This window comes from Gallus gallus, chromosome 13 (assembly GCF_016699485.2).
Source record: "Gallus gallus isolate bGalGal1 chromosome 13, bGalGal1.mat.broiler.GRCg7b, whole genome shotgun sequence".
Taxonomy (NCBI): domain Eukaryota; kingdom Metazoa; phylum Chordata; class Aves; order Galliformes; family Phasianidae; genus Gallus; species Gallus gallus.
The window spans coordinates 4,403,028-4,417,391 of record NC_052544.1 but is presented as its reverse complement, the minus strand read 5'-3'; the positions used below and the strand labels follow the sequence as shown (position 1 = coordinate 4,417,391).

The 14,364-nt window shown below is 41.4% G+C and overlaps 1 protein-coding gene across 7 annotated transcripts in view; it reads left to right on the top strand.

Moving 5' to 3' along the window:
* Positions 1–14,364, top strand: part of WWC1 (WW and C2 domain containing 1) — a 64,972-nt gene that overhangs the window by 40,027 nt on the left and 10,581 nt on the right. For all 7 annotated transcript variants that reach the window (XM_040646883.2, NM_001277150.2, XM_040646882.2 and 4 more), the window contains exons 9-12: positions 3,750–3,992; positions 5,404–5,493; positions 7,809–8,347; positions 13,172–13,280. In XM_040646883.2, the coding sequence (XP_040502817.1) occupies positions 3,750–3,992; positions 5,404–5,493; positions 7,809–8,347; positions 13,172–13,280 (981 nt within the window). The remainder of the gene's footprint in view (positions 1–3,749; positions 3,993–5,403; positions 5,494–7,808; positions 8,348–13,171; positions 13,281–14,364) is intronic.

Sequence of the window (14,364 nt, the reverse complement as noted above, 5' to 3'; positions counted from 1 at the left end):
TGTGGACTTTGGCTGGGCTAGTCCTTGTTGAGAGGTGTAGCCATCAGCAGTAGTGTTTTCGATGTTAACTACTCTGAAGGGACTTGCCTATTCCAGAATAGCAAACTTCACGTGTGTGGAACAATCAGTACTTGGGATATTTGCAAGGAGAAGAAATTTTTTCTCTGGTTGGTGTTCAGATATAAGGCTTAAGGCTGAGGGTATTTGCAGTGTTCTCATCTTAGTATACTGGCATGCATGTTTCTCAGCACCATGCATTTTGATCTGCACCTGTGGTAGTTGTCAAAGAATGTGTGTGACCATCCTCTGCTGACAGGAGCTGAAACTTCTATTTTTTTTAGATAGAGAAAGTGTGTCAGAACCGACTGTTTTGCCAAACCAAGATAAACACCTACCATAAGATTAAAATCATTCTGTGATTTAAAACAATAGTAATAATAAAACTACTAGTCGTCCGGATGTAACAGAATGTTTGTGTTTAAAATTACTTACTTTTAGGCTCTTCTCAGGACTGCAGTTTAATTTACAGTCTTTACATCTTCAGATTGAGATGGAGCACTCTTACTTTTGCCCCTTGGAGAAGATACAGGCTAGTGAGTAAAATGAAGAGGAAATGAATATACTCTTTACAAAGAGATGACATTGTAAAGGCAGGCTAATGCTTCATTTGAAATAAAGAATAAGCGTGTACAACAGCACTGCATTTAAAGGTTTAATACCTCATGTCTCTTAGATAATTTATAGATTTTTTTCATAGTTAAAAAAAAAGCATTGAGGAAAGATTGATCTGAAAGGGAATGAATAATTAATGCTGAAATGAAAAGATCTCCATCTGTCAGAGCACCGTGGGTTTGGCAGTCTTCATTAGGAGCTGCAGAAAGAAACACCATAACTGGTTTTAAGATGAAACAACGCTGTGGATATAGTGACTAACAAGGAATCTTCTGCTGCTATGAAGATTACTCTTTACGATGTGTTAGCATCTCCTATCTCCAAAATGGAATATTAAAATGTTTCAAGAAATGAAGGAGAGAGCAGTTTGCTCATACAGATTTTATGAAGGGAGACAAAATGGTAGGAACACCTCTGTCCTGTTAGCTCTGCTTTATCTGGAAAAGAAACAATTAGGGCTTTCAGATCAAGGTGATGTCATATCAGGTAGGTTAGAGCTACTAGACTTTACAAGGTCCTGATGATTTCGAAAAGTGACAGTAGTAGATGCCTTTTACACTACTGTGGACCAGACTAATGCCACAGGATGTAAGGGAGTATTTTGAACTTTTCCAGGCAGAGCAATTAGAATGCAATTGCGTGTTCTCTCATCTACCACAAAGTCCTTTTCTTTCGTGGCTTAGTGAAACAATGAGAGCCCTAAAGTAGATCATGTCAAACATGCACAGAAGGAACTAGGGACGACTGCAGTGATAAACTTCTAGGCTAATTGCTTTGGAAACTAATAATAGACTTATGTCGAAATATATGTTAGTGCTGCATCTCCATTAGGAGCTACTACTGCAGCAGTGCCGGAAGGATAGGCGCCATCAGAGTCTGTGCAGTTTCAGACATAATATATTAACACAGTCATGTATCAGTTGTTCTCCATGCACTGCTTTAATTCCTTCAGCAGCTAAAAATCCAGTTTGGGTGCTGTGTGATTGTTGATAACTCTGGACTTCAAAAAGTATGTTCTGTATTCTCCTAAGCTGGAATATTTTAATGTCACATGAAGCACTGGAACAATGGTGTGGGTATTTCACTGATCAGTTTTTTGGAGTGCACCTTCCACGTGAATTTTTCTGAAGAACTGATCTGGGGATGTGCATATTAACATCCACATCTCTGGAGATACTAGTGCTTTATGTGGTCTCCAGAAAGACTGAAAACGTTACGTGTTGTGCCTATATCACATAAAAATACCAGCTTTCCCAAAGGGAAAAATGAAAAGCACTTGATATGCCGATGAATAAATCATTTAATAACTCAAGTTTTATTCTTGTTCTTTACACTAGTAGCCACACAGAAAAATTGTGTACTGACTTCAGCCCAGTACTGCTGATTTCCTTGCAGCACAAAGCCAGCATGGCATATCACTTACATACTCCAGACTCAGTCAGGGGATGCTGAAGGGTGGAGTTTTCAGTCAAATGTCAGTCTGCAAAGCATTTTTTTTGTAATGATGCTGTCTTATTGGACTAGAAAACTGACAAGGAGGAAAAGTGAGCATATGCAGAGCAGGGTGAAAGCTGGGGTTAGTGTAACAGAACTGCTAGACGTGGAAGTGCAGAGAACAAATTCCAGTGGAAAAGCCATAGCCATGCAAATGTATGCCAGAAGTGATCAGATTAATGCCAGCCAATCCTCTTAAATTCATATCCCTTCAAAATGCACAGAGGAATTCTCGGATTATGAATTAATGCCATTGTTAATTCTTCATTGGAGTACAGTATTACACTTAATCAGGCACTCAAAAATGGAATAGCTCCTAAGAAAGCCTGAAAATAGTTGAGTTGAATATCTAACAATTATGGACATTTAATTGGAATAAGCAACCTGCTGTGGGAAATGGCTTGACAGAAAAATGAGACTTCTCTTCAAAAAGGCAATCTATCTCGTCTCCTGTAATGGATGAGGCAGATCAGTCTGGGCAAGCCTGATTTTTGCACCTTGATTTTACGGGTTGTTGTGGGTCTTAAGTTCCTCTTGGCATGTGGAGCTTTACTCCTTAAGGCTGTTGTTCAGCTGTTGTATAGCTGCTGCTGCCCAGATCTGCGTGTTATTACTCAAATCACTTCACTATGAGTTTGTTAGGTTATGGAACTACCCTGTGCACTTCTGTAGCATAAAGCAGATTCTGGAAAGAATCATCCAGATTAGTAACCACAACTATTTGTTGTGCCCAATTTAAGTTCAGTAACTCTATCAGATCCCAGACTCACACAGGTTGTTTTTTTTTGGCTTGCCTCTGTTGCATTGCAAAGCAGGTCATTGTTAGAGCAACTAAGATATTTGGGAAATAGGGAGTGGGCAGATAGTTGTGGTGAGCTGCTGCCACAGCTACTGTGAGCTCTGCTATCCTCTTCTGGAACTTAACAGCAGCTTTGACAGACAGGTCTGTGTTGCAGTTGACTTCTTCCTGAAATCTGGAATGACACGTTATATCAAAATGCACTTCAGTGTTCATGCAAATAAGTGGTTGTATTCTTGAGGTAGTAAATGCACGTGATTAACTTCAGCATTGTAAAAACAGAATTTGTTTCTAAACTCTTGAGTAACCGGTGATATTTACCAACTTGCCTGAATTCTGTGTGGGGAGAGTAGAATTCTCTATAATAAAACCAAGTAAAGATCGGGTACTTACTGCATGATACTGTCCACACTAAGCACTGTGAGGGCATGAAGATGTGTGAAACACCTCTAAAGCGTATCTGACAGCTTTTATTTTTTTAGATTTGGAATTTTAAATGCTATTCCCTCACTGATGGAAACCTCTAGTTAGCTAGGGCCTTGGCTTACCGTTGGAAGTAAATGTGAGTTAAAATCCCGCTCTGCATATCAGCTTCCTGGCAGAGCCACATTTGGCAACACATCCCTAAAGAGGGCATAAAGGTGAGATTAGTTGTCCCTGAGCTCATTCTTTCTTGTTATGGAAGATGTAGTTGGTCAGGGTGCATCTTTGTGCATCCATGGAGCAGTAGCTCAGACACTCCTGGAATAAATGCTTTATTTATTTATTTACTTTTTGTCTGCAGAATAGGAAACCTGAAAATCCAACTGGCAAAGCTTGACAGTGAGGCCTGGCCTGGTGTGCTGGATTCTGAGCGGGATCGGCTAATATTAATTAATGAAAAGGAGGAGCTCTTAAAAGAAATGCGATTTATTAGCCCCAGAAAATGGACTCGAGGAGAGGTAGAGAGACTGGAGACGGAGAGGAAGCGCTTAGAGGAAGATCTTCAGGCTGCTAGAGACACTCAAAGCAAAGCTCTAACTGAGAGGTAGGTTGCTGGGTGTAGGACAGAGCTTGCATCGTTGGATGGTGATAATCGGGAACAAACAGCAGTACCTCCTGGCTGGCTACTAATAGCACTGTGCTCTCAGACTTGAATAAGGCCATTTCTGAAATCAACTTTCAAAAGAAATTGACTGCAGTTGTTAGTCCCCCAGTGGGGAGGCCTTGCTTGGGCACCTTCCTCCAAATTGATCCTATATGGAAAAAGTAAGAAATACTCTAAATAGCTTTGTATAATGATAATTTACTATGCTGTTCCTGTATTCAGCCAGCTCCTCACAGCAGCTGCTGCAGTTGCTTTGCTCTCTGGAGCTTGCAAATGTCAACAGAAAGAAGTTCAAAATCTAAAAAAAACTCAGTTTGTTCTGAGCACCCTTGTATGGGATTTCTGTGGGAACTGGTACTTCACAGGACTTCAAGAGTTAGATGGATCGTCCTGTGAATCTGAACTAGCTGAAAGAAATAAGAGCTATTCTCCCCAATTTTGCTAGTGTTGCAGTAGGGATGTACGCTGAGGATGAATACTGCATTAGGTGCTGCCTACAGCTGCTTTATAGTCCAGATGTATTAATGTGGGTGCCTATGGCAATGCTATTTTTAGTTGTAGTCTCTTCAATTTATATGGAATAAGAGTATTGCATTCATTTGTCTGTCTCTATTTTCATTTCCTCTACATGCTCAGTATCTAGACTACACAAATTTTCTACATAGTCTTTTTATGGTTTTATCATACTGGAAAAATTCTAGGAGTCTCAGCTCCAGGATTTTCACCAGCCTGAAAAATCAATGGTTGACCAAATGTTTTTCTGCGTTGCTGTAAGATGAACGCTTTCATTTGTGATTTTTAGGAACATGGTTCTGTTCAAGTGTGCTGACGAAATAAGTTGTTTCTTGGGAAGGATTTCGTGCCTGAAGGCCTGTTAAATTAGAGAACAAGCACCAAAGTGCACACTGTGCCTCAAACAATCCAGGTGTGAAATAAAACTGAGATGTTCTTAAATTCCCTTAATTCATGTAAAGTCATAATGAGATGGCTAATAACTGAATCACATAAGCCTCACTGAAAGCCAGTGAAAGCACTTCTTTATTAGCACAATATCTCTAAGAACACAGTATCATACGGCAAGCAAAATCTGTTAGACTTCTTGTGAGGCCTGATCCTAAGAAACATTAACTTTCATATTATGCTGCATAATTTTCTGTTGTTGTGAATGTTTTCAGGATTGAGTTCTTCATCCTAAGCGTTTGGAAATTGGTAAGCACCTGCACGTCTTAACTGAATTCTGTCCTGCTTTATATTGTACACGGTCGTTAACTTTAGTAGAATTTCACTGGATTTCACTCTTCATTTAAAATTGTAAATGCTGCTTTAGACCATCTTTTTTGTTTCTTCTTAGACTGAAGTTGAATAGCAAAAGAAATCAGCTAGTCCGAGAACTGGAAGAAACAACACGACTGGTTGCGATGTTGCACACCCAGCTGAAGAGGTATGTAACCTTTCACAGAAGTTGTAGGTTCTTTAACTGCACGTGGTGTAACTGCCCCTTCTCTGCTAACAACTTCATCTCCCAGCTGAGTGATCTAAGAGACCTTTTACTTGCAGTAAGTAGTTGCTTAAGATGCCTAGGATTCCCATGTAGTCAATGGAAAGAAGAACCCTGAAGATTATGTGTCCCACTCAGTTTAGATGGGCACTTAGAATGGAATAAGTGTCTTTGTGATGGTGCTTCTGACAACAAATTGAGTTCCAGTGATCCCTTTTATTTCTGACATGGGACACTTAGGTCACCATGGCTAGGAGTGATTTTTCTGGCAAATTTTTTGAACTATTTTATTAGTACGTATGTTAAGGACAGCTTAATATCAACACTGCAAGTGGAATGTATCTGAGAAATGTAAGCACGTGTTATTGTGTTATGATTGCAAGTATGCTGTTGCTTGTTACATAGGCAATGTATTGTGTAATCCCCAAATCTGCTGTGGTTAATGTGGTATACAGAAATATTTCTGTAATCTTAATGTAGTCTGCTTATTCAGGTTGTAGTTTTTGGAAGCAATGGAATTACTCTTTTCAGAGACAAATGCATGCCTGTAAGCCGTTAAGTCAAATCTTCATCAGTGCCAACTATATCTTTAGCCTTTTGTTTAGAAAGAGTGTTCGGTGGGGTTTTTCTTTGGCTGAGGTTTTCCCTATTTGTACTGAATTTATTCTGTTTGTAGCTTCTGTTCCACTTGGATTCTGTTTCATGTTATGAAGATGATACCGAAAAGACTGGAAAAAAATCATAGTGCAAGACTGATTTGTAAATAAGCCACCATGGAGAATAGCTATCTGTGATGTTCTTGTGCAGTGGAGCTGCATCATTTTGGTTTCTTCTAGCTGATCAGGGATCTTTTGAGGTGACCAAGAAGCATGTGAAACTAATTTTTTCCTAACTATGTTCTCAGTGTTCTTGGCATGCTCCTTCATAAGAATAAGCCTTTGCTATTAACCCTATAATACAAAATGTCTGCCATTCACAGGTATGCGCAAAGTGAAGTTGAGCCCAGTTGGTTAATGAGGGCAAGGTTAATTTAGAACAAAAACAAACCAAAAAAAACACACTCCATTTTTGCAGAAAAGTACTGAGGAGCTCTAGATTCAGTAGCCCTTAGCAGATTTACATATATTGCTAAAATGCCGAAATGTTTATCTCATCTCAATTGTTTCACCCAAAGGTTTTTTTAACAAACGTGGTGCAGTACACACGTTGTACAAAGGAAGACATTCTGTGCCAAAATTATACTGGATTCTTTTTCTTGTAAGGTCGTAGGCATAATATTATGATAAAGCTTCTAGCTTGTTCCTATAAATAATGGATTATTAGGCTTATTAACATCCTCACTGTTTTTCCGTGAGACAACTTAAGCCTAAGCCACTTGTACGTATACAGAGGTTTTTTTTAATAGCTAATCCATATCTAAAGTAACGATTAAGAGGTCCTTAAACAGTCAGCAGTAAGCAAGGTATTTATTATCTGAAGCAGCAGAATTGATTGAAATGGAATTCCTAAGGATGGTATACATAGTCAGTACCAGAGACCAAAGCACTTGCTCAAAACTAATTTTACTGTTAGTTATATTTTGAAATTAGGTCTCTAGGGAAAAATAGTGAGGACTAATTTCATAGTTCAGCCCCAACTCTTACCTTTGTTCGTATGGCCTTGGAGTCCAGGTAGCAGCCTTTCATGTAGGTCAATCCTTCCAGTGCTCTAGAAATTGCTGCGTGCTGTGGGCCGCATGTCAGAGGACAAGTTCCAGGCAGTTGTTATTGTCCTTTTGAGCTGAGTGCCAAGATTGAGGTGAATGGAAACTTTCTTCTGTATGGACAGACGGATGCAATAACTTGATCTGCTTGCATGACCTTGCTTTTTATTTATTTATTTATTTATTTATTTTCGTGGTCGTCTTTGGAGATTAACAGCTACCACAGATTTTTCCAAACAGAAATGGGAGGAGAATGTTGTCACTAATTTCTGATTGCTTTGAAACTGTTTTAGTATTGCTTTGGCTGAACAGGAGTTCTTAGGAGAATGGTAATGGTGAGTTCAAAAATGTGTATGAACTCTATTTTTATTAAAAAGTGGCCTAACTTCCACTGGGTAGACTGTGGTTCTAGACTGGGGTAGGCGGAGCTAATGCGTATGGCCTGAGCTGACAAAGCAAAATGCACTGTCTGCGCTTGGAGACTTGGTGATATTTTAGTGTCTATTTCAGAAATCAAGAAATGCAGTATAACTTTTTTCTGACTTGTCTCCTTCAGTCTCTCTGCCAGCATGCTTTCCCTCTCCTCGAGTAGCAGCCCTGGCTCTCTTGCATCGAGCAGAGGATCTCTTGCCACCTCCAGCCAGGATTCATCCACCTCTGCCAGCTTCACTGACCTCTACTGTGAGCACATGGAGCAGTTGGAGCAGCTGGACTCAGACTATCAAAACAAGCTTGACTTACTCTTGGAAGGAGCCACTGGGTTTCGGCCATCAGGCTGTATCACCACTATTCATGAAAATGAAGTAGCAAAAACTCACAAAACAGATGCCACCAGTCGCATACAGGCTTTGAGATCACTGTCTGGTACTCCAAAATCCATGACATCACTATCTCCAAGGTCATCTCTCTCTTCTCCATCCCCACCTTGCTCTCCACTGGTGATAGACCCACTCCTTGGTGGTGATGCCTTTTCAAGCCATATGGATTTTGATGATACAGAGATAAGTACAAATCTCTCAGAACTCACCCTAAACATCGAAAGTGGCAACTGTAGACTGGAAGAGCCTAGAGCAGGAGATAAACATCTAGATCAAGGTATGGTAACAAAATGTATTGTGCACATGTATGGGTTTGTTTTAATGTAGCTTAGAAGGCATTAAGAAGCAAGTATTCCTAAAGCTGTACCTCATCTCGATATCTGTGTTGGCAAGTGTATTCCTTTGTATGTCCTGCTTGCGAGAAAGCCTTGGTATTTGAGTTTGTGCACAAAATCACCAGTGATTTGATGATTCATCCAGAAGACTGTTTTATGTGACTTGTACATATACACAAATATAAACTACAGTGGTGGGATGTCTGGATTAATTAGGCACTTAACTACCCTGTGTGGTCTATTGTGTTAGGTCTGACATTAGGAGGCATGTAATGCCATATTGATGAAAATGTTTTGGGTGAGATCTGAGGATGACTCAGAAGGCCGTTCAGCTTAACAGTAGACAAATGATAATCAAAATCCTTCCCTGCCACTTCAGTGTGCATGACAGCTCGCTCTGGATTCCCGTAAATCAGTGGCAGTGAATTCATTAATGTTAGCTGAGCAGACATGTCAAGGCTGTGCTCAAGTTTCTGCTGTTTTGAGGGGGTGGTCTCTTAGCAACAAAAATGTGTTTAGGTTGTAAGCATGATAAAATAAGACATTTAAAGAGCGTGAATGTTCCGGTGCATACATATGGCTCATATGTGGGTGGGAAATATTCATCCATTTTTAGAGTGATGGCCCTGCTGTGGTGGAGGGAAGCAGGAAGCAGCAGTTAATGCCATGAGCCGGGGCCTGTCTGAAGCTGGTGTCTTGGCAGTAAGGTTAAACCCAATGGAAACAACTGCAAGAGCTGGAGTTGTAAGTGTAGCAAAGAAGAGCGTTAAGGTTGTATGTACCCCTTGGCTATACATGTATGAAAAGGCAGTTCAGTTTTTTCAGTTTTGCACAGGATTATAAGAAAAGCCTACATGAATAAAGGGAACTAGGCACCATGTTATCACTTCATTCTGTCGTGGTTGCCGTTAGGAAAGCTATTTAAAATACAGTGAAGGACATGAGTGCAGAGCTTCTCCTTTAAGTTACTGTTTTCCTATAAGCAAGAGATATTATGGCTTTGAGTAGGAACCAGTAAGTGTTCCTATTAGAACAGAACGCTGATTAGTTCTAACCTTTTTAGCTCTTCAAGATTTGTCAAGGCTGTTAAAGTGAAAGCTAAGGTGTTAAGCAGATTAAGCGATTATTACTGTTACCCAGTCAGCAGACAAAATAATCACCATAAGTAGTTTATTTCAGGGCAATAATGAGAGGAGATTTTACTCCTCAGGCATTTTGTGGGCAGTTCGGTGTAACACCCGAAATGAGGTGGCTGCAGCTGTTAGTCTGTGGCCTCACGGCAAAAGCATGCTCACATGTTCTTGTTAAGAAGAGCTGAACAGTATAGATCTGAAAGGTTTGCTTTTGTTTCCTCTTAAAAAGGAAAAAAAAAAAAAGAAAAATCCCTGCCACTTCTGAGGCTCAAGTAAGGTTTCTTCTATTACCTGAGTGACAGCTGAGTGGTCTGGGTGAAACTAATAGCAAAACTTGGAGTTTGGTGGTATCCCCCATTCTTTGAGGGTACGGCATGGATGTGAGGACAGTCCAAAGCATGTATGTTCAAGTTCTTGTTATGGTGTGTCAGTGAGAGCCCATGAAAGAAGAAATGGCAAGAAAAAAACTTGTATGAATGAAATAAAAAGAGCTGAGGAAAAAACACAGCAAGTGGTACCAGCCACCCTGGGAATACAGAAGGGAGTAGAGTCAGTTGTAAACTTCAATCAAGTTGCTTTTCTGATTAATATCTCTTCAGAGACATACAGCTTAAAATAAGAAACCCAAAGTTTGCATTAATTAGCTAAATGAAAAAGTTCCGGTTTAGTGTGCATCTGTGAGTCTTAAAGCGCTGAGTGTCCTGTAAAGTGGTTTACAGGAAATGTGAGGGGGGGGAAAGGATGGGTGCATGGTGTCATTTTCAGAAAATCATTTTTATTCAGGCTTACACTTCAGCATTCTGATGTCTGTATACCCACTGTATGTTTGGTGTTTGTGCATCCTCTCTATTCCCAGTTTTTTACTGGGGTAAGGATGTGTCAGAATTCTGCCAGTTGCTTTCATTTTAAATGCACCTCTGCCAACTAAAATGCAGCTGGTTCCAGTTGTCACAGGGTTCCTCTTTCTTCTGAGGCCTTTTCCTGTGGGATTTCATGTATCTTGGAGCTGAGGGCTGGAGCTGAAGCATTGCACAGTGAAGCTCTCTGCTTCTGATGCCCCAACTGATATCACAGTTCCCATCAGCTTTACCCATCAGCTTTCTGCACTTTAGCCGGTGCCGGGGGCTCCTGCCCTGGGTGAAGGTGTCCCAAAAAGATAGCAGAAAACAGCAAAAAGCAAAACAGAGGCCTCCAATAGCGGTCTTAATAATAGCAATTGCAGGCTTAAGCTTCCTTAATTGCAAAGCTAGCAAGCAAAAAAGGGGCTGGAAAAGAAGTGATTGCAAACTGTTAGAGATCTGATACATGTCCAAGGATCAGAAGTGTGCACTGGGAAGCTGAGAGGATTCCTTCACTCCCCTTGACCACAAGATACTCAGGTGGAGTCATCCAAAGCAAAGGCTTTTGGGGTTGAAGTGATTAAATGGCCTTGGTAATCAAAGGAGAAAAAGAGCTTAAGCATGTAGAGACCAATTTGCAGCGTTCTTCTTAATAAAGAAGCTTAATATGGGAAGATTCCTGGACCGGCATTTCAGGGAGCAATGCATAAACCTCCAACAACTAGAAAGCAGGGGAGGAACCAGTGAAGAAAGGGAACAGAGCAGTGCAGAAGGGAGAGGAAATACTCCTGGCCTCTCACATACCTGGGGCCGGGGTGTGGGGAGCACAAGGGGCCGGGCCCTCCCACGTGTTGTGAGAGGGAACAGGTTGAATTGAGTGCCAGTATGAAACATCTCCACTACTTTCTGTTAATGATTGATCTGTTGTGTTATGGATGGCAAAGTTTACTCATGTGGTTTGACCTCTGGGGAAAAGGTCTGGATATTAATTTCTGTCCAGCAGTTCTATGGGCATTCTGGGAAAAAAAAAAAACATCCTTTGGTGGTACTGTCAACATAAAAGGATGGGTTGGCTTAAATTACTTGCACACATGAGAAGCATATTGGTGTTACCTGTAGCACCCTCTACTGCTAACCGTAGAACAGGTCTTTTTATCATACTACAACCCTGTGTTGAACTTGCACACTACTTGCACTGGTGCTTTTCAAATGTGTTTTTAATTATGGGGCTTTATGTAACTGTGTGCAGGAAAAAAAAAATCTGCTTGGTAATAAAACATGGAAACAGTAGTTGATTCAGGGTTCTCATAAGGGATCTCTTTGAAAAGACAAAAATCCCGGAGGAGGAGTGTGTCCCCACACCTCTGCTGTGGGGTTTGTTGCTCTGTGTGACAACATGGTGCGTCCTCACCTGCAGAGCAGATGTCCTAGGGCCCTGCCAGTGTTGGAGGGCCATGAGCTGGATGTGCCACAGTGCTTGTTAGCTGCTCTGCCGTGCCCAATTCTCTGACCTATGGCTGAAGCTTCTGTCTGCAGAATTTACCAAAATTCAGTGTGTGTCATTCCCTGTTTTGTAGCATAAGAAATGGAGTAGAAAAGTTGTCAGAAGGAACCTACCAAAGATCAGTGAGACCAACTGCATGACTTCTCCAGAGCTAAGCAATTGTTAAAGGATATTAACGAGGACATTGTCCAAATGCCTCTTGAATGCTGATGATGTGAGACATCAGTCACCACTCCAAGAAGTCTGTTCTAGTGCTTGACCACCCTTGCTGTATAGAAATGTTTTCTTGTGTCCAGTCTGACCCTCCCTTGGCACAGCTCTGCCATTTCTGTGCATCCTGTCTGTGGTTCCCATACAGCAGAGACCAGCACCACCTCCTTAACACCCATATGCAAAACTTTTTGCTTTACCTCTCTCCATTTCTCTTCTGTCTTCCCTGTGTTTCTGTGTCTGCTGCCTTGAGTCCTGTAACTTTTCTCCCCACGTGTATCTAGATAACCTCATCTTTCCAAACTTATATTCTGTCTTTTGTATGCTAACCTAGTTGGTCTAGGGGTATGAAAGTATATTTTCTTGCTTTTCCCCCCTCCTTGAAGCTAAATGTGGTGTAAACTCTCCAGGTAGGATATACCCCTCAAATAATCCCTTCCTGGCCAGAGCTCACTTACCAGTATTTGCCTTCCTTGCTTTTGTCTGTGATAGTAGGACAGAAGGGCTGGTACTTGCTCAAGGCTCTCTTGCAGCAGAAGCTCTATTATTGGTTATTGATGTGTAAGTTTTCTTTTTTTTTTTTTTTTTTGGAGTTTAGAAGCTCTGTATCTTCTACATGTTGTCCCCTTGTCCTGCATGCCTCCTTGCCTTTTAAATGCTCTGAAGCCCCTCATGTGAGGACCCATATCCGCAGAGGTACTTGAGGCAGCTGTGGTACTGCAGCCAGCACAGCGTAGCTTCCATCTGTGTGCAGTCTGCTGCAGGACCCAGGTATTAAATGGGCATTGACTGTGCAACTCCTGCACTCCTTGCTGCCACATGCTGTTCCTCTGGTGGTCTCAAAGCTGCGTGCTCTCTAAGTCAGTCTGGCACTCTCCATAAGCACTAACTCGCTCTGGCTGTTGAGCCCAGGTCACCCTGCCTTTGTGCTGTCTGTGTTCAGAAATGTGCTGTTGTTTACCAGAAGAGAGGTGGGGGGAAAAAATGTAATTCAAGGGGAGGATGAGGAAAAAGCTGCTTCTGATCCAGACCATTTTCATTAACATCTGTTTTTGATTTTCCTCTGTGCTTTTCTGATAGGTGTGAATACGGCCGGAGGGACGGCACTGAAGGTGGCGTGTGTGTCAGCTGCAGTGTCTGATGAATCTGTTGCTGGAGATAGCGGGGTATATGAAGCATCTGTGCAAAGGTAGACATCAGATCCTTCTCTAGGAAGAAGCTAATGGTTCAGCATTGCACACAGGAGACAGCTGGGATAATGCTGCTTGGATGGTTTTTTTGTGATTAGATGACTAAGATTCTCAACCTCAGGCTCTTTAATATTTCTGAAAAAAAAAAAAACTGTAAGCAGGTTGAATTGGATTATAAACACGACTTATGTATCCCATTGCTGGAAACAAGGTTTTCACTTCTCTCTTCATGAAGAACTGCTTGAACAGCTCATCTGTTTCTGAAAGCACTGGTGAGCTGTGACTGCTAGCAGCAAGCCATCTGGCTGGTGTAATGCTCCCTTCTTGCCAGCCAGCCCTACTGGTGGCAGTGACAGCCCTCAGCCTGAAAGGCCTCTGGTATGTTATGGAGGAACACAGAAGCACTGTGAACTGCCCTATAGCTATCTTCACTGTGATGCAGTTTCTGGGTGTTTGGGTTCAGTACGTGACTGGTGCAGATATTTATCTCTTAGTATCTAGCTTAAGAATGATAGGTGCACTACTGCTCCTCTTGGGGTTCTGGACTTAGTGCTTGCTAAAGCTATCTGGAGGGGTTTGACAAAAAGTACACTGAAAGATAATTTTCTTGTTGATACCTGTTTTGATTCTGTCTACAATGGGTTTTCCTACTGTTTTTGTTGACAGAGATATTTATATAATGGGGCTTCTTTTTTCCTGTACATGACTGTAGAGGTGAAAAATAGCTGATCTCTACTCCCATCCATTTTACTAATGAATTCTCCAGAGAGATGAGTAATCTATGTTTACAGGACTGTTTCCTTGTAGAATGCTTTGTAAATTAGACCTTGTAGTTTCAAGTCAAACAGTCGCTCAGGGAGCTATCTTAGGGCCCTTGTGTCCCTTCGATGGGGCAGGGAGCTCTGTGGCAAGGGGAGGGAGGGAAGGAGAGATAAGGTGGGGGAAGCAGAGAATGCATCCCATGCGTATTCATGTCTTACGTGGCTTAATGTTTGGGTAGTTGACTTGGCAACCTTTGTCATGGCTGCAGTATTGTTTTGATGCCTATAAGAAATAGCGAGGGTAGGATGAACAATACAAGTG